At 51.9% G+C, this 19,728-nt stretch overlaps 1 protein-coding gene across 2 annotated transcripts in view; it reads right to left on the bottom strand.

Moving 5' to 3' along the window:
- Positions 1 to 3,867: 3,867 nt before the first annotated feature.
- trim44 (tripartite motif containing 44) overlaps positions 3,868 to 19,728 on the bottom strand; it is a 48,543-nt gene continuing 32,682 nt past the window's right edge. For both annotated transcript variants that reach the window (XR_010326408.1, XM_064313785.1), the window contains exon 6: positions 3,868 to 5,637. Coding sequence is in view for 1 of the 2 variants with exons in the window: in XM_064313785.1 (XP_064169855.1) it covers positions 5,556 to 5,637 (82 nt within the window). In the remaining variant the exon portion in view is untranslated. The remainder of the gene's footprint in view (positions 5,638 to 19,728) is intronic.

Raw genomic sequence — 19,728 nt, 5'->3', positions numbered from 1 at the left:
GAGCGTGTAAGGAGGTGGAGCGTGTGGTCTGAGCGTAAGGTGGAGTAAGGGTGGAGCGTGTGGTCTGAGCTGTGTAAGGGTGGAGCGTGTGGTCTGAGCGTGAGGTGGATTGGTCGAGGTGAAGGTGGAGCGTGTGGTCTGAGTGTGTAAGTGGAGCGTGTGGAGTGTAGGTGGAGCTGTGGTGAGTGTGTAAGGATGGAGTGTGTAAGGGTGGAGCGTGTGGTCTGAGCGTGTAAGGGTGAAGCGTGTGGTCTGAGCGTGTAAGGGTGGAGTGTAAGGGTGGAGCGTGTGGTCTGAGCGTGTAAGGGTGGAGCGTGTAAGGGTGGAGCATGTGCCCCATGGCTGGGTTCCATGACGACTCCTCCCACGTGCAATAAAAAGAAAATAAACAAACGGAGGTCTCTCTGAAAAGTCCTTCATGTTGCTACCAGCTTGTGTGATTGAAGGACAACTCCCATCTTTCACTGCCTGGGAAAGGCTTATCAGAGCTTATTAGTGCTCATTAGACCTTAATAACGCGTATGAATGCTTCAGAAGGCTTAGGGAAGCAGGGGCTGCAGTAAGAGTCAAACAGGCCGTGCAGGGTGCAGAGATGAGTCATCACTGCACCTGGGGGAGGGACCAGACCTGGGACACGATGACTCACACTGAGGATGAGGAGGGTGGGAGAGTGAGGATGAGGAGGAGGGGGAGGAGTCTGCTGTCAAAGTGTCCCATAATTCCCCTGCATGACTCAGACGGGGCTCAGGGTGTGCTTTCTAATTACGCTGTTAATTGCAAAGCGTTCGTCTCGGCTGAGAGCGTATGCTTCCTGCAAGCAGGGTGAGGGAGAAAGAGATATAAATATAATTGGCATGAAAATCAGTTTTTGCCTGACAGCTGTTTGGGTGGATTCCTTTGGCCAAAACCAATACTGTTTGGGGAGGTGCTCTTACAGATCAATGAGACATTTTTTAAAAAGGATTTCATCATTGTGGAATAAAAAAATACAAATATTCTCAGAGTGAGTTTTGAAAAATGCTTTGAGAATGGCAGAGAGTCTACTGGAAGATAAATTATGAGACATCTGCATAAACGATCCCTGTATCCTTTTAAATGGGGTTTTATTCCACATATTAATTTTATTGTGGTGTTGTGGGGAGGCAACGCACTGCCAACAGAGACAGATAAATGGCTGTGTGTGTGTGTGTGTGTGTGAGGGGGGGGGTTAACAGGGAAACGGCTGTGTGGGGGTGGGGGGGGGTGACAGGGAAACGGAGGTTTGGGTGGGGGGTGGGGGGGGGTACAATGCATTCACACGAGCACAATCACACCAAATTACAGGCCGGATCAAATCCAGCACATTATCATAACAGCACAGCGCACATTTCACAGAGCCTGTCCCCCCCGCCAGAGACACCCGTCCCCTCATCATCCCTGTCTGAGCCTGCCCCCCCCCACCAGAGACACCCGTCCTCTCATCATCCCTGTCTGAGCCTGCCCCCCAGAGACACCCGTCCCTCATCATCCCTGTCTGAGCCTGCCCCCCTGCCAGAGACACCTGCCCCCCCCCGCCAGAGACACCCGTCCTCTCATCATCCCTGTCTGTGCGCCATGTGAACAGCAGGCCCAGAATACTCCAAAAAGTACCAGCAAACAAAAAAAGGGGAATTTAGGTTCTGTCACATTTCATAAGCTTCAGCTGGAAAGGTATTTAATAACAATTGCTACCAATCAGCAGGAGGAGGGTGGAACTGAAGTCACACTGCTAGAAACAGAGAGAAAGGGAGAGAGAGGGGGGAGAGATGGAAAGAGAGACAGACAGAGACAGATTGACGCAGAGAGACAGAGACAGACTGCGACCGCTACTGACACACAGTAACGGTCGCAGTGATTGGCTGATTGAGCAGACACACACAGTAACGGTCGCAGTGATTGGCTGATTGAGCAGACGCACACAGGAACGGTCGCAGTGATTGGCTGGTGACAGGGAAAGGTTAGCGCATCCATGCGAATCAGTGGAATGGCGGGATGGCGTGTGTGCTGGCGCTCAGGCGGGGCGGGGCCAGGCGGGGCGGGGCTGGGGTCCTGATCAGGGCGGGCGATGAGCGATGCTTGAGATGACAGATGGCCACTGGAGGGGGAGGGGGGTTGTCCTAGCGCCCTAAACATCTGGTGCATTCGGGTGGTAGGCCATGCCCATGTGCCCCCCCCCCCACCCACCACCCCCCAACAAGAAAGAAAAATAGCGTTAACTTTCATGTTTCTGTTCCTTTTTAAAGTCCCGGGCACAAATGCAGGCACATTGCTGAGGCTTTTATGTGTGATGTTTGAAGTCAGAGCCAGATGTTCACCTTTCCACACACCCTTCCCTCACAGAGTCAGAACTGAGCTGTCATCTCTTCCAGCTCACACAAAGGGGACTGGGGACACTGTCCCGGGGGAGGCTGCTGCTGTGTTGTCATTGATGGAGCAGGGCTTTGCTGGGGGGCTGGGGGGTGGGGGGGGGGTCAAGGTGCAGTGCTCTGAGGTGCAGGTACCAACTCCATTTCTGCTGATGGCTGTTCTCTCCTGGGGGATTGTGAGAGATGGAAAAATCTGAGCTGTAGGGCTTGGAGAAACACAGAAAGATACATGAAGAGAGGGAGGAAAAGAGAGAGAGGAAGAATAACCCACGCATCAGCAAAAGTACAGACTACTGGAAACTTTTATAAATGAAGATTTGTTAGGGTGAGAGTTAGGGGTGTGTCAACAGGGATAGATGAGGGATGGTGTGCCTGCATGTATGTGTGTGCGTGTGTGTGTGTGTCAGAGTCTATCAGCCCAAACCCACACACTGTCTCTCTGATGGCCGACAGAGGTTAAGGGACAGAGGTTGGACGGAGGAAGAGAGGGATTCTGTGCTTGGGAGGCCTGTGGCCACCACTGTGATCAGCTGCAGGCTTTTATAAGATCATTTTACACTCAAACTGGAAATTAAACGTTATGGGAACTTATGCCTTCCCTCCAAAACACTCACACTCACACACATACACACACACACTCCCATGCACGCACACACACACACACACACACACACACACACACACACTGTGACATGCAAATTTATCAATTCACTTAAGCAGCCAGAGAAGAGAGGATTGCTGTTTTTTTCTGGGATCTGAGGGGAGGGGCCAGAGCACATGTAGGGGCTACAGAGGGACAGGGTGTGGGGGGGGCTCCCTTAGGGGGGTCCCTTAGATCACTGTCTGTTTGCTGCAGTTTCCTGCATTCAGTGGACACCAATAATGTGCACCCCCCACTCTGCGTTTGATTGGACTGGACACCCCCCCCCCTCCCCTCCACTCTGCGTTTGATTGGACTGGACACCCCACACCTATCCCCCCCATCTCTGTGTTGGTTCGGACTGGACACCCCCACTCTGTGTTTGATTGGACTGGATACCCCCATTCTGCATTTGATTGGACTGGACACCCCCACTATGTGTTTGATTGGACTGGACACCCCCCACACCCATCCCCCCATCTCTGTGTTTGATTGGACTGGACATTCCCCCCCAAACTCTGCTTCCCACCCCCCTGTTGCCATGGGACCGATGTCGAGCCAGGAGACCAGAGACAGGGTGGCAGCGACTGAACCTTCTTTAGAAAATTTGACACTGATTTTATGCAACATCACTTCATTCCTTTTATCGGACTCCTCTTTTTCCCGGCTGAGTCTGACACGGTATATAATGGGCTGAATGGCCTGTAAACGTCATTATGTTATGTTATGTTGTTATGTTATGTTATACTATGTTATGTTATGTTATGTTATACTATGTTGTTACGTTATGTTATGTTATAATCAGGTTTTAGAGCGAATAAAAAATCACAGGATTAACTGGGCTCTTGTAATGCTACATTATTTTAACTTTATTTTCAAAAATAAAACAAAAAAAACAGCAGAAAAGAAAAGAAAATAATGTTTGACTCGATGTTCTGAAGTCTTTTTTCTTCACTTCAGAAACAGACCTGTCATTTCCTCTTCCACATATAGAGCCACAGATTTGTGTGGCCTCGACCATGTGACACCGTTCAGCAGCTGTCCTCCAACTCAGGCAGGGTTTTTAAAATCACTCCACAATCACACAATCAACTCCCCCAGAGCGCTGCCAGAGCGGAGACAGAAAAACCATCCCAGCATGCACTTTCCAGTTCTGATTCAGCTTTGAAAACGTGACAAAAACAGTGAAAGAAAATAGCACAACCCCGACATTTCATCCAGGCACATAGCTGACGTATCTTTGAAATAGAACTGCCACACAGCCAGAACAGATGTTAAATATTTGATGTTAAAAATAAAATATTTGATGTTAGAAAAGGGCGAGGTTTCAGTAAAGACTGATTTGTGTCTGGCTGTGATAAACAGCCTGCTTTCTCAGCCAGATGAAGGCTGTTTGCTGGCATATGCAGGAGCCAGGTCTGAGCCAGTAAAGATAATGCCAGCATATCAGGTGGGAGCAGTCACATATTCCTGTTATTAGCATAATTTCCATTAAAAGCATTCAGCTTCCCTCGCATGTCATCTCAGCTAAAAGGGAAGCACCATCTGCTGACTGTGAATCTCCAAAGAAGCGAGGCTTTCTGCGACTCTGAGCTGAATGCTGAAGCTGAAGTCCTGTAGTATCTGATGATTTGAGTTGATTCACCAATCATATGGTGGGACGGCACCAAAACCCAGTACCCCGAGGCCCGTCTGGGACAGGCCTTGTATCTATCAGCAGGACGGAAAATAACCAGAACGGCCTTTTCACTTTTCATAATTTGGGATTTATCTCCAAAGCTTCCGGCTTCCCATTAAAGATGCAGCATTTAAATGTCTTTTTTTGCACATCAATGTTTTATTTTACAGCCTGAATCTTGGTCAAACCTGTTATCCAAAATCAATTTCAGGGATGCATACACCTATTCATAGGGGAACACCAAGCAAAAAATAAAGCATGACAGTCTGGTGAAGTTCTTAACTGCAAACATGACAAGCATTTTGTGAACTTCAAACACACAAAATAAAATCACATTTCTATGTGTAATTAACAAGTATTTACAACAAATTCTCAGAAGTTTTTCTTTCCCAATTAAGTTTTTGTCTTAATTGAGGTCCCTCAAATCATTAAACATTTTCTGTGCTGGAAAGCGCAAATTTTTTATTCCTTCCTAAATTCCACTTTGACTTTTTACACCCACTGGATTTATAAGCATCTGTCACAGTACTGATCAGTACAACATGTGGACCCAATTATACAGTAACTCAGCCAGATTAACAGCCTGACTAGACTGAGGGAAAATGTGAGATTTACACTGTAAGCCCAAAGTGTGATTACATGAAACACAACCATAATTTTCAAGCCCGGAAAACACAAAATCAAGATTTTAAAAAGATTTTAGATTTAAATAAAAATAGGATGAAGAGTGGAAAAGACGTCTCTTTTAAAATCACCAGTTCCTGGTCAGTTGCTCTGATGTCACAGGAGTCACAGTAGGCCTCACAGGTGCAGGGGAGGAGGCAGCTGGTCGTCAAGGGGGTGTGGCTTGTCGTCAGGGGGCGTGTCCCATGAATGAGCCCGGACCACCGTCCCTGTAGTCCCCCGGTGGGTCCTGTCTGGGCTCAGGCTCGGGCCTGGGGGAGCAAGAGGACAGGATTAGAAACTTCTCTCTCTGATACACAAAAACACACACACACACACACACACACACACACACACACACACACACACAAACACACAACAAATACACACACACACACACACACACACACAACACCACACACACACACACACACATCACACACACACTCACACACACCACACACACACACACACACACACACACACCACACACACACACACACACAAAACACACCACACACACACCAATACACACACAACACACACACCACACAGCACACACACACGCACACACACACAACAACACACGCACACACTCACACACACACACACACACACACACACACACACACACACACACACAGTGGCCTGACGTCAGTGAGCTTATTCTTGCACAGTGAGAGTTCCAGGCTCTGCAGCTGATAAATGACCCTGTGGGACATTTCACCCCCCTCTGCTAAACGGGCTGGGCTGGGGGCTGTGGGCTGGGGGCTGTGGGCTGGGGGCTGTGGGCTGTGGGCTGGGTGCTGTGGGCTGGGGGTTGTGGGCTGTGGGGTGGGGGCCGTTTTATCCGTTAATCGTGTTGACCGGGACAGACACATATATCTGCATATTTCATACATATTTCATACATATTTCATGAGTGTGTTAAACTTCAGGGCTTTATCAAATTAAACAAGCTTTGGGTTTTTCTTAAAAAATATATATGGCAAAAATGTGGATTAACAGCCTGTGAATATAGCATTTATTCCAGACTGGCTGGTCCATGTCATACCCCAAAAAAAGAGCTCTCCCGTCTCTCTCTCCCTCGCAGAGTACTGTTAGTGTCGTCAGGCTGTCAGTGGGATAGGAAGTCTCATAAAAAATGTCTTATTCACAGGAGTCAATTTCAAGATTGATCAGCCGTCAAGCTCAGAGTTTCTGCTGTATATTATCAGAATTACAGTATTGATATGCCAATACCAGCCCTCCAACTGCACACAAACTGTTTCCACCGTGGAGACTACGGGGCGCATGACTGCAATAAATTATATAATCAACCCTGCAGACAGATAAAACAAGAGAACAAGCTGATGATAATGTCACAATAAAGAAAAATAATGACTTTACGGGGGGGGGTCAGTCTTTTCATTCAGCGGGGCGGAGGGTGGGGGGTGGGGGGTGGAGGGGGATCAGACTTTCCATTCAGCAGCACTGGGAGAAAACCTTCACTGTGTACAGAGCACCACTGTCCCACTGAGTGAGAACAAATCCATAAATCACAGAGGAGTGATACAGAGAGCGCTGGGAGGCATTTGTTCTTTCTATAAAAAGTTATTATATTTTATTCTTTCAATGTGTTCCTTTGGTTTGCAGTTACTGACATCTTCTTGTGGAGCTACTCTGTGATCTTTCATTTGAAACGGTCCTGCACATTTAAAAAAACAGAGTAATTTATATTAATGTATGTGTATGCACCCCACACGCCTCCATGGAGACGCCCTATCCAACTAACCCAGGTCATTTGCCAGCTCCACGCTGAACAGGAGTGCGTAAGCAGGGGAACAGGAGTGCGTAAGCAGGGGAGACAGGAGTGCATAAGCAGGGGGAACAGCAGTGTGTAAGCAGGGGAACAGGAGTGTGTAAGCAGGGGGAACAGGAGTGCGTAAGCAGGGGGAACAGGAGTGCGTAAGCAGGGGAAACAGGACTGCGTAAGCAGGGGGAACAGGAGTGCGTAAGCAGGGGAGACAGGAGTGCATAAGCAGGGGGAACAGGAGTGCGTAAGCAGGGGGAACAGGAGTGTGTAAGCAGGGGAACATGAGTGTGTAAGCAGGGGGAACAGGAGTGCGTAAGCAGGGGAAACAGGAGTGCGTAAGCAGGGGGAACAGGAGTGCGTAAGCAGGGGAACAGATGGTAAGCAGGAGGAACAGGACGTGCGTAAGGGGGAACAGGAGTGCGTAAGCAGGGGAACAGGAGTGCATAAGCAGGGGGAAACAGGAGTGCATAAGCAGGGGGAACAGGAGTGTGTAAGCAGGGGAACAGGAGTGTGTAAGCAGGGGGAACAGGAGTGTGTAAGCAGGGGAGACAGGAGTGCATAAGCAGGGGGAACAGGAGTGCGTAAGCAGGGGGAACAGGAGTGCGTAAGCAGGGGAACAGGAGTGTGTAAGCAGGGGGAACAGGAGTGCGTAAGCAGGGAGAACAGGTGTGGCATGCGAAAAAAAACAGCGCCTGTTTATTCTGCAGAGCTGGTGGCTTTACGAGCACCTATTCCTCTGCTCAGGAGTGGTGATATCTCAGATATATGGATTATAAATATGTATCAGTGAGCATGTGCTTCATATGTAATAAAAACTGCTCACTTCTTTTCCTTCGCGGTTTATGCCTCTGCATCACATGCAAGGCAACCTACACCTCTCCATTCTGACTGTAGTCTACAGCCTCTACCACTCTGACTGTAGTCTACAGCCTCTACCACTCTGACTGTAGTCTACAGCCTCTACCACTCTGACTGTAGTCTACAGCCTCTACACTCTGACTGTAGTCTACAGCCTCTACCACTCTGACTGTAGTCTACAGCCTCTACACTCTGACTGTAGTCTACAGTCTCTACCACTCTGACTGCAGTCTACAGCCTCTACCACTCTGACTGTAGTCTACAGCCTCTACACTCTGACTGTAGTCTACAGCCTCTACACTCTGACTGTAGTCTACAGCCTCTACCACTCTGACTGTAGTCTACAGCCTCTACACTCTGACTGTAGTCTACAGCCTCTACACTCTGACTGTAGTCTACAGCCTCTACCACTCTGACTGTAGTCTACAGCCTCTACACTCTGACTGTAGTCTACAGCCTCTACACTCTGACTGTAGTCTACAGCCTCTACACTCTGACTGTAGTCTACAGATTCTACAGCCTCTACCACCACAGATGTATTCTTCGGTGTTTTATAGTTTCATTGAAAAAAAAAACAAACACATTTTTGTGTATTTTTGCACATCCCATCCCTAGTGACAAACACAATTCATCACCCTATGAATGCTGACATGATTGGATGGCTGAGCCAAATGGGCGGGACCAAACCGGACCCCAAACTGGAATGATGGATGCGCTCTGTATATGAGATCTGGAGGAAGAGGCTGCCAGTTCAGCTCATTTCCAGTCTGCCGGGGAAAACTGAAAACGTTTCCGTTGTTCCCTGGCAACACGGTCATCACTCAGTGGGAAAGGGGAGGAGCCAGGGAGAACCTGCCGGAAGGAGGCGATGAGCCTTCCTGTACAGGGGGACCGGGGGACCGGGGGGGCGGGGGGCGGGGGGGAGGAGGCAGCCCGCTCAAACCTGCGGGACCTTCAGTCGCCCGCCCTGAACTTCGTTATTCCGCGAGCGGCATCTCCCCGCGCCCTTCTGCTGGCGCTCAGAGGGGGATATAAACACCTTCACTGAGAGCCGGCCGCACTCACACATCCTCTATGAGCAGATAAATATAACTATCAGCATCTTCCCTCGCCCCCCCATACGCTCAGTCTGACTGGAGGAAGCCGTCTGCAGCCGGCCTGGCGGGGGGATGGGTATGGGGGGGCGTGCTGTAATGAGAGGGGAGCTCTAATGGTTATTGATAGACCCAGAAGGACAGCCCGTTACCCTCCACAGCTCCCTGTCAGCACTTAATGAAGTAAAACCTGTAGCTTCTCCAGCATGATTTACCCAGGCAAACAGCTCCAACCGACACGGCAAACAGCCCCAACCGACACGGCAAGCAGCTCCAACCGACACGGCAAACAGCTCCAACCGACACGGCAAACAGCCCAACCGACACGGCAAACAGCTCCAACCGACACGGCAAACAGCCCCAACCGACACGGCAAACAGCTCCAACCGACACGGCAAACAGCTCCAACCGACACGGCAAACAGCTCCAACCGACACGGCAAACAGCCCCAACCGACACGGCAAACAGCCCCAACCCACTTGTGGCTCAGGGAATTCTGGGTAAACTGCCTCTAATTGCTCCTGGTCCTGAAGGGGGGGGGGGGGGGGGCGGGTGCCGGCTGGATATCTCTGCCTCTCTTTCATCTGCCATCCTCTCTGCATGGAAACCCCTAATGTGGAAATCGCCCTGTTCATTTACTTTATTCTGCCCCCCTGAGCTATACTGGGCATGCTCTGTAGTCCTCAGACTCTGACACCAAGAGCTGCGATAGAGCGAGAGAGACAGAGAGAGAGAGAGAGAGAGAGAGAGAGAGAGAGGGTGGGGGGGATAGGGAGAGAGAGGATGTGCAATGAGATGTGAACTTGGCTTGAAACCAAAAGAGGAAACAGATTTTCCAAAGAATGTAAATTCAGAGCAAAGCAAGGCGTGTGTGAGTCTGTGTAAACCTGTGTGAGTCTGTGTGAGTCTGTGTGAGCCTGTGTGAGTCAGTGTGAGCCTGTGTGAGTCTGTGTGAGTCTGTGTGAGCCTGTGTGAGGGTGCTGTGTGTCTGTGTGGCTGTGTGTAGTCTGTGTGAGTCAGTGTAGTGTGTAGTCTGTGTGAGTCAGTGTGAGTCTGTGTGAGCGTGTGAGTCGTGTGAGTCTGTGTGAGTCTGCGTGAGTCTGCGTGAGTCTGTGTGAGTCTGTGTGTTTCGCGGGTGTGTGAGTCTGTGTGAGTCTGCGTGAGTCTGTGTGAGTCTGTGTGAGGGTGCTGTGTGTCTGTGTGAGTCAGTGTGAGTCAGTGTGAGTCTGTGTGAGTCTGTGTGAGTCTGTGTGAGTCTGTGTGAGGGTGCTGTGTGTCTGTGTGAGTCTGTGTGAGTCTGTGTGAGTCTGTGTGAGTCTGTGTGAGTCTGTGTGAGTCTGTGTGAGTCTGTGTGAGTCTGTGTGAGTCTGTGTGAGTCTGTGTGAGTCTGTGTGAGTCTGTGTGAGCCTGTGTGAGTCAGTGTGAGGGTGCTGTGTGTCTGTGTGAGCCTGTGTGAGTCTGTGTGAGTCTGTGTGAGCCTGTGTGAGTCTGTGTGAGTCAGTGTGAGTCTGTGTGTGTCTGTGTGAGTCTGTGTGAGTGTGTGTGAGTGAGTCAGTGTGAGTCTGTGTGAGTCTGTGTGAGTGTGTGTGAGTCTGTGTGTGTCTGTGTGAGTCTGTGTGAGTGTGTGTGAGTGTGTGTGAGTGTGTGTGAGTCTGTGTGTGTCTGTGTGAGTCTTTGTGAGTGTGTGTGAGTGTCTGTGTGAGTGTGTGTGAGTGTGTGTGAGTCTGTGTGAGTGTGTGTGAGTGTGTGTGAGTGAGTCAGTGTGAGTCTGTGTGAGGGTGCTGTAGGAAGAGGATGGGCTCTGCTCTTTATAGCAGGCTGGTAATCTACATGCTTTGAGCCCATTAGTGTCCCTGACATCAAACCACGGTAACGGTAACCATGGTAATCTCACACTGAGGCAGTCAGACACGCGTGCACGTGCACATGCACACCAAGCCCATCGCTCCACACACTTCACACCTGTCCACACCAGCAGTGCTTTAATTAAACTGCAAGAACAACCAGCAGAGAAAATGATAAAAGAGCTCTGTCCGACAGACAGAGAGAGATACCACAAAGAGGGATCTGTCTTCTGCTGATATCATCCCTGGGAGCGCCTAAGAAACAGGCTGGACATGTGCTCACAGAAACGAAAGGGGGTGGGAGTGAGATAGGGAGCGAAAGAGAGAGAGAGGGAGAGAGGTAGAGAGAGAGGTAGAGAGAGGGGGAGAGAGGGAGAGAGAGGTAGCGAGAGGGGGAGAGAGAGAGGGAGGTAAAGATTTTGGATCCACAAGCTTCATTACTGGATCTATTTCTGGACAACAAAATTATATTGAAATTAAACTGTTGAAATGATTTTCTGAGCACGCATTTAGAAAAAAGACAGCAGGACGAGAGGACCCCACACGCCGCACCCCACACCCCACACGCCGCACCCCACACGCCGCACCCCACACGCCACACCCCACACCCCACACGCCACACCCCACACCCCACACGCCCCACATGTTTTATCCCGCGATGTGATGGGCTTTGTCCTGCAGTGTGATGGGCTTTATCCTGCAGTGTGATGGGCTTTATCCTGCAGTGTGATGGGCTTTATCCTGCAGTGTGATGGGCTTTATCCTGCAGTGTGATGGGCTTTATCCCGCAGTGTGATGGGTTGCGAGCTCCACTCTTCCATTCACTCAGAACTCTCCGAGTTAAAATAAAGACGCTGCCGTCCACAAACACTGTTTTGCTAGAATCAGTGAAAAGCGATTCAGATTCCAGCATTAACCGACTGAGCCCGCAGAACCCGCAGGTCCGCGCTACAGAGGCCTGTCTAATGACCTCACGGTTTCCACGGCGATAGCGGAACAGAGGATGAGCCATCGTCGGGCTCTAATAATGTGTGAAAACAGAACGGACCAGCAGACACAGACCCAACAGACACGGACCCAACAGACACAGACCCAACAGACACGGACCCAACAGACACAGACCCAGCAGACACAGACCCAACAGACACAGACCCAACAGACACGGACCCAACAGACACAGACCCAACAGACACAGACCCAGCAGACACGGACCCAACAGACACGGACTCAGCAGATTTTCTCACACAGATGCACATCCTGATAAACCCGTTACCTCCAGCCCCCCCCGCCCATGTTTCTGCACAGTTATTACTCCCATTAGTCAGCAATTAACCCTTAATTAATGCTTAAATAGCTCATTTGAATAAGAGATGGGTTTGAGGGGGAGGGGGTTCAGCCTCACCTCATGCTCTACTGAATCACGGCAGTAAGACTTTGAGCCTATGAAAGCAATTAGCCTGTCTCTCAAAGACAGCTTGTGACTATTGCAGGTTGTACCGGCACTTCCCGTGGAAGCTATTGGTCTCTCCATCATCACTGACTCACTCACTCCATCATCACTGACTCACTCACTCCATCATTAATGATGTCATCAAAGAAAGGTGGATGAGGCAAACTCTGGTGAGCTCTGGTGTTTGGTAAAAAAAAAAAAGTAAAAATAAAAATTGAAAGCTACACTATCTCACATTCCCTGGCTCCACAACTTTAGACTTCTACTGCCCTCAGAGAAAAAAAAATTAAGTAAAAAGTTTTCAAAAAGTAAAAAAAAAAGAATAAAATAAATAAAAATTGAGGTCGGAATATAGCAATATCACTGAAGATAAACTTTTTTATCTCTTTGCCAACGTGTGTGTTTTGCTGAAGGGTGTGGGGGGAGTGTAGACGGAAATGGGGGGGTGGGGGCGTGGGGGGAGTGTAGACGGAAATTGGGGGCGGGGTGGGGGCTGTAAATAGCAGAGAGGTAAAGCACTCTCCTCACTTTCTCATTTTTAAGCCATCAGCCTCTGCCAGGGAAAGAGAGCCCAGAAACAGGACTGGACTGCGCTGGCGGAAAGTGGGCGTGGCTCCAGGTGGCATCGGTGGGCAGATTGGTCGCGCTGCCCGTTAGGCTGGCAGACGGGCGCTGGCTCCGGTAAAGATTGCGCCCGGGTGGCAGTGCCAGCCGTCCCCGAGCGACCGGCAGCTCTGGGGCGTCTCCGGGGGCGGGGGGGGGGGCGAACCTGATGCGGTACCCATGGAAACCGCACGGCACCACGGTCCGGTCTGGTCCGATCGGATCGGCCCGTGAGGAACAGCCCCAGCGGTCCGAGCCCATTGGCAGCTGACTCACAGGATCACAGTGGGCACAGTTGGCACAGTTGGCACAGTGGGCACTGCCTCCCATCCGTGAGTCAGTCTCCAGAGGGGATTACCACACATTACACACCGTTACACACACAGACACGCACCTTGGGGGGGTTGGGGGGGGGACTGTTACACACACAGACACGCACCTTGGGGGGGGTCGGGGGAGAGGGCAGGTCCTGGCCTGACACAGAGCTGGGTAATCTGTACACCTGTGCACTGCAGGTAAGTGAGGAGCTGAACAAGCTGTTCTCCTCATTATGCATTTAACCCTGTTCTAATGTGTGTGCATGTGTGTGTGTGTGTGTGCATGTGCGTGCGAGCGTGTATGTGCACGTGCATGTGTGTGTGTGTGTGAGTGTGTGTGAGTGTTTGTGCGTGTGTGAGTGTGTGTGAGTGCGTGCGAGCGTGTGTGTACGTGCATGTGTGTGCATGTGTGTGTGAGTGCGTGTATGTGTGTGTGTGTGTGCATGTGTGTGTGTGCATGTGCGTGTGTGAGTGCGTGCGAGCGTGTGTGTGCACGTGCATGTGTGTGCATGTGTGAGTGCGTGTATGTGTGTGTATGTGTGTGTGAGTGCGTGTGTGTGTGTGTGTGTGCGAGCGTGTGTGTGCATGTGTGTGCATGTATGTGTGTGTGCATGTGCGTGTGTGATGCGTGCGTGCGTGTGTGTGCATGTGTGTGCGTGTGTGTGTGAGAGTGTGTGAGCGTGTGTGTGCGTGTGTGTGTGCGTGTGTGTGCGTGTGTGTGTGCGTGCGTGCGTGTGTGAGTGTGTGTGTGTGTGTATGTGTGTGTGTGTGTGCGTGTGTGTGCGTGTGTGAGTGCGTGTGTGTGTGTGAGTGTGTGTGTGTCTGTGCGTGTGTGTGTGTGTGGTGTGTGAGTGTGTGCAGTGTGTGTGAGTGTGTGTGTGTCTGTGTGTGAGTGTGTGTGTGTGTGTGTGCGTGTGTGAGTGTGTGATGTGTGTGTATGTGTGTGTGCAGTGTGTGAGTGTGTGTGCATGTGTGTGTGGTGTGTGTGTGTGAGTGTGTCTGTGTGTGAGTGTGTGTATGTGTGTGTGCGTGTGTGAGTGTGTGCATGTGTGTGTATGTGTGTGTGCGTGTGTGAGTGTGTGCATGTGTGTGTGAGTGTGTGTGTGAGTGTGTGTGTGTGTGTCTGTGTGTGAGTGTGTGTATGTGTGTGTGCGTGTGTGAGTGTGTGCATGTGTGTGTATGTGTGTGTGCGTGTGTGAGTGTGTGCATGTGTGTGTGAGTGTGTGTGTGTGTGTGTGTGTGTGTGTGTGTGTGTGTGTGTGTGTGTGTGTGTGTATGTGTGTGTGCGTGTGTGAGTGTGTGCATGTGTGTGTGAGTGTGTGTGTGAGTGCGTGTGTGTGTGTGTGTGTGTGTGGGTGTGAGTGTGTGTGTGTGTGTGTGTGTGTGTGTGTGTGTGTGAGAGTGTGTGCGCGTGTGAGTGCGCGTGTGTGTGAGTGCGTGTGTGTGTGTGCGTGCGTGTGTGAGTGCGTGTGTGTGTGTATGTGTGTGTGTGTGTGTGTGCGTGTGTGTGTGAGTGAGAGTGAGCGCGTGTGTGAGTGTGTGTGTGTGTGTATGTGTGTGTGTGTGTGTGTGCGTGCGTGTGTGAGTGCGTGTGTGTGTGTATGTGAGTGTGTGTATGTGTGTGAGTGTGTGTATGTGTGTGAGTGTGTGTATGTGTGTGAGTGTGTGTGTGCATGTGTGTGTGTATGTGTGAAACATTATTGTGCGTAGGTTATAATCAGTCTGAGGAGACTGCGGTTCGCGTAACTGTGGCAGACCCTGCAGCACGGGCCCACATGTGAAGCTGTGCATAATGCTCCATTTGCTCTGCAGATGCCCGCATGCACACACGCTGCGTATCGCCGATCGATGCCGCCGCAGACACGCATGCTGAAGCAGTTAAGCGCCCGGGCAGATGTGGGATTTGACCCCACAACCCCCCGGTTTACACACATGCCGCCCCCCCCCCCGCTGCGGGAGCATAGCCTGGCGGGGAGCTGATCAGAGACGGATCAGCGGCTCCTGGTCCTGCCCTGCTGCACCTCGGATCCTTGCCTGGGGGGGGGAGCTGCTGCCTGGGGGTGGGGGGGCGGAGCTGCTGCCTGGGGGGGGGGGGGGGAGCTGCTGCCTGGGGGGGGGGGGGGAGCTGCTGCCTGGGGGGGGGGGGGGAGCTGCTGCCTGGGGGGGGGGGAGCTGCTGCCTGGAGGGGGGGGGGGAGCTGCTGCTCGGGCAAGCAGAGCAAGCCAGGACTCTGGCAGCTTCAAAGCTGCGGCTGACTAATAAACCTTTATGTTCACTAATGCATCTTGTAAAATGTCTGTCACACCAGCCTGCCGAATCCTGGAGGTAATATTCCTGGATGTTATATTTCAGCCTAACGGCAGACAGAAGGCCGTTTCGCTGCTTCAGGAAATCCACTCTCTGTCCACTCTCTCACAGGCTGTCTGGGTAATGAAGCAAAATTACTAACTACCCCCCCACCACCCAATACCCCCTCTCCCGCATACAACACCCCCCACATACAACACCACCCCAGCACCCAATACCCCCCTCCCACTACAACATCCCTTCATCACCCAATTACCTCCCTCCCACATACAAGACCACCCCACCAAATCCGAATGCCCCACCTCATCAGGTCCAGGTGAACCATGGAAAATGTCACTTATAAATACAAACAACAGGCAACCGGACATGTATTAGAAAGACTGAAATGATCAGGACGCAGCTCTGGGGGGGGGGCGGATGTGCAGGTGTGGGCGGATGTGCAGGTGTGTGGGGCGGATGTGCAGGTGTGGGGGCGGATGTGCAGGTGTGGGGCGGATGTGCAGGTGTGGGGGCGGATGTGCAGGTGTGGGGGCGATGTGCAGGTGTGGGGGCGGATGTGCAGGTGGGGGGCGGATGTGCAGGTGTGGGGGGCGGATGTGCAGGTGTGGGGGCGGATGTGCAGGTGTGGGGCGGATGTGCAGGTGTGGGGAGGCGGATGTGCAGGTGTGGGGGGAGTGCAGGGGGGGCGGATGTGAGGTGTGGGGCGATGTGCAGGTGTGGGGCGGATGTGCAGTGTGGGGGGGCGGATGTGCAGGTGTGGGGGGCGGATGTGCAGGTGTGGGGGGCGGATGTGCAGGTGTGGGGAGGCGGATGTGCAGGTGTGGGGGGCGGATGTGCAGGTGTGGGGGAGGCGGATGTGCAGGTGTGGGGGGCGGATGTGCAGGTGTGTGGGGCGGATGTGCAGGTGTGGGGGGCGGATGTGCAGGTGTGGGGGGGCGGATGTGCAGGTGTGGGGGCGGATGTGCAGGTGTGGGGGAGGCGGATGTGCAGGTGTGGGGGGGCGATGTGCAGGTGTGGGGGAGCGGATGTGCAGGTGTGGGGGGCGGATGTGCAGGTGTGGGGGGCGGATGTGCAGGTGTGGGGGCGGATGTGCAGGTGTGGGGAGGCGGATGTGCAGGTGTGGGGGGCGGATGTGCAGGTGTGGGGGGCGGATGTGCAGGTGTGGGAGGCGGATGTGCAGGTGTGGGGGGCGGATGTGCAGGTGTGGGGGGCAGATGTGCAGGTGTGGGGGCGGTAATTAAGCGCAGCTCCTGCATGGCGCTCAGGGTTGTTTCTCTGGGTGTGAATACTGATGTGAGAGCGCCGAGCGCTGAGACAGCGATAAATCCAGCAGCGACAACCCGTCAGACCACTGCTGAATTAAACATGGCCGTCACAACCTTCAGCTCATCCCTCCCCTGGCAGTGTGCGTGTGAGTGTGTGTGTGTGAGAGTGTGTGAGTGTGTGTATGCATCTGTGTGTCTGTGTGTGTGTGAGTGTGTGAGAGTGTGTGTGCGTGTGTGTGAGTGTGTGAGTGTGTGTGTGTGTATGTGTGTATGTCTGTGTGTGAGTGTGTGAGACTGTGTGTGTGAGTGTGTGTGTGTGTGTGTGTGAGTGTGTGAGAGTGTGTGTGCGTGTGTGAGAGTGTGTGAGTGTGTGTATGCATCTGTGTGTCTGTGTGTGTGTGAGTGTGTGAGAGTGTGTGTGAGTGTGTGTGCGTGTGAGTGTGTGTGCATTTCTGCGTGTGTGTGTGTGTGTGTGTGTGTGTGTGTGTGTGTGTGGAGTGTGTGTGTGTGTGTGAGTGTGTGTGCATTTCTGCTGTGTGTGTTGTGTTGAGTGTGTGTGTGTGTGTGTGTGTGTGTGAGTGTGTGTGCATTTCTGTGTGTGTGTATGTGTGTGTGAGTGTGTGTGCATTTCTGCTGGTGTGTGTGTGTGAGTGTGTGTGTGTGTGTGTGTGTGTGTGGTGTGTGTGCATTTCTGTGTGTGTGTGTGTGTGTGTGTGTGTGTGTGTGTGTGTGTGTGAGTGTGTGTGCATTTCTGTGTGTGTATGTGTGTGTGGTGTGTGCATTCTGCGGTGTGTGTGTGTGTGTTGTGTGTGTGTGTGTGTGTGTGTGTGTGAGTGTGTGTCTATCTGTGGTTGTGTGTGTGTGTGGGGTGTGTGTGTGGTGTGTGAGTTGTGCATTTCTGTGTGTGTGTGTATGTGGGCAGGGCACTTGCACATCATTATGCCAGGGGTACCTTTCTCATCCCTAACCTGTCTGTGTCCATGGTAACAGTTTAGAAGCGGTGGGAGGGTGAACAGGAGGGTGCTGTGTGGGTGATTTGCTGCTTGCTGATACGCCTGACAGTTCATACAGGGAGAGGTTTGATAAGCAGCTGATTCATGACCCCTTTGCTGGGTCCTGCACTATCAAACTCCTGAATCTCCACCCCACACAGCTTCCTGTCAACAGCTGTAACACAACCCTGTGTGTGCATGTGTGTGTGCGTGTGTGCGTGTGTGTGTGTCTAGGTGTGTGTCTCTTTACACGCACACACATGCCATTCACGTTTTGATTTCTTCCGCAGAAATGGATTCTGGGTAAAATGGAACCGTGGGGGTCTAATGTTATTGGTGATGTTTTGCACATTCCATTAGCGCTTCAGTTTCCTGCTGACCGGAGCAGATTCTCAGGGACGGGTCAGACGCAGCTCTAATCTAAAATAACGTCCAATCACAGTCAAATAACACCTCCTGAATGTGAGCACGCTCACGGATCAAAATGTGAAACAAACCAGCCAGCGTCCGCAGAAAAAGAACACAAATGCACATGAACACAGCGTACTGAGCACCACATTAAAACACAGGTTCTGTAGCATGCCTCTGCTTAACATTGGCACATGGTGTCAGGCTGTGAACTAGACAACGCTTGCGTGAGTCTCGCGGTGTCTGATGGCCTAGCACTGCTCACCCGTCCTGTACATTTAATACCTGCCTTCATTATCTGGGACATCTGACATCACTTCTCCGTGCAGCGGCACAGTCTGACCAGCTCTGCGCTGAACACTGTGTTAGGGCTGGCAGAGTCTGACCAGCTCTGCGCTGAACACTGTGTTAGGGCTAGCACAGTCTGACCAGCTCTGCGCTGAACACTGTGTTAGGGCTAGCACAGTCTGACCAGCTCTGCACTGAACACTGTGTTAGGGCTAGCACAGTCTGACCAGCTCTGCGCTGAACACTGTGTTAGGGCTAGCAGAGTCTGACCAGCTCTGCGCTGAACACTGTGTTAGGGCTAGCACAGTCTGACCAGCTCTGCCTCTGAACACTGTGTTAGGGCTAGCACAGTCTGACCAGCTCTGCGCTGAACACTGTGTTAGGGCTAGCACAGTCTGACCAGCTCTGCGCTGAACACTGTGTTAGGGCTAGCACAGTCTGACCAGCTCTGCGCTGAACACTGTGTTAGGGCTAGCACAGTCTGACCAGCTCTGCGCTGAACACTGTGTTAGGGCTAGCACAGTCTGACCAGCTCTGCGCTAACATGTAGGCAGCACAGTCTGCCTGCGACCTGTGTTAGGGCTAGCACAGTCTGACCAGCTCTGCGCTGAACACTGTGTTAGGGCTAGCACAGTCGACCAGCTCTGCCTGACACTGTGTTAGGCTAGCAGTCTGACCAGCTCTGCGCTGAACACTGTGTTAGGGCTAGCACAGTCTGACCAGCTCTGCATGACACTGTGTTAGGGCTAGCACAGTCTGACCAGCTCGCCTGAACACTGTGTGCACAGGTGGAGCCTCCTGAACACGCTCCGCCCTGTTCACAGGGCCCAAACGTGTGCGGTACCCACTGAGCCGCTGAGTGGATCTGTGCTGGGTTCGCCTCTGCAGTGAGTCAGGCAGTCAGCTTAGCACAGCAACAAAAAACATCTCTGACCCAACACACTCTCCATTCCATGCCCACTGGTGGAGAGTTTGTGGTTTGTGTCTTCGTGAGGGTGACCTCCGTCCTCACAAATACACAAATTGGCAAACTGGGGGAGCCACAGAAATGGGACGGGCCGACAAACACATTCGGGCATTCCAAAATAAATTTAAAAAATAAGATTAAATACCTCCAATTACTTAAAACAACAAGTAAACAG

Source organism: Anguilla rostrata, chromosome 16 (assembly GCF_018555375.3).
Source record: "Anguilla rostrata isolate EN2019 chromosome 16, ASM1855537v3, whole genome shotgun sequence".
Taxonomy (NCBI): Eukaryota; Metazoa; Chordata; class Actinopteri; order Anguilliformes; family Anguillidae; genus Anguilla; species Anguilla rostrata.
This window is presented reverse-complemented; position numbering and strand designations above follow the sequence as displayed.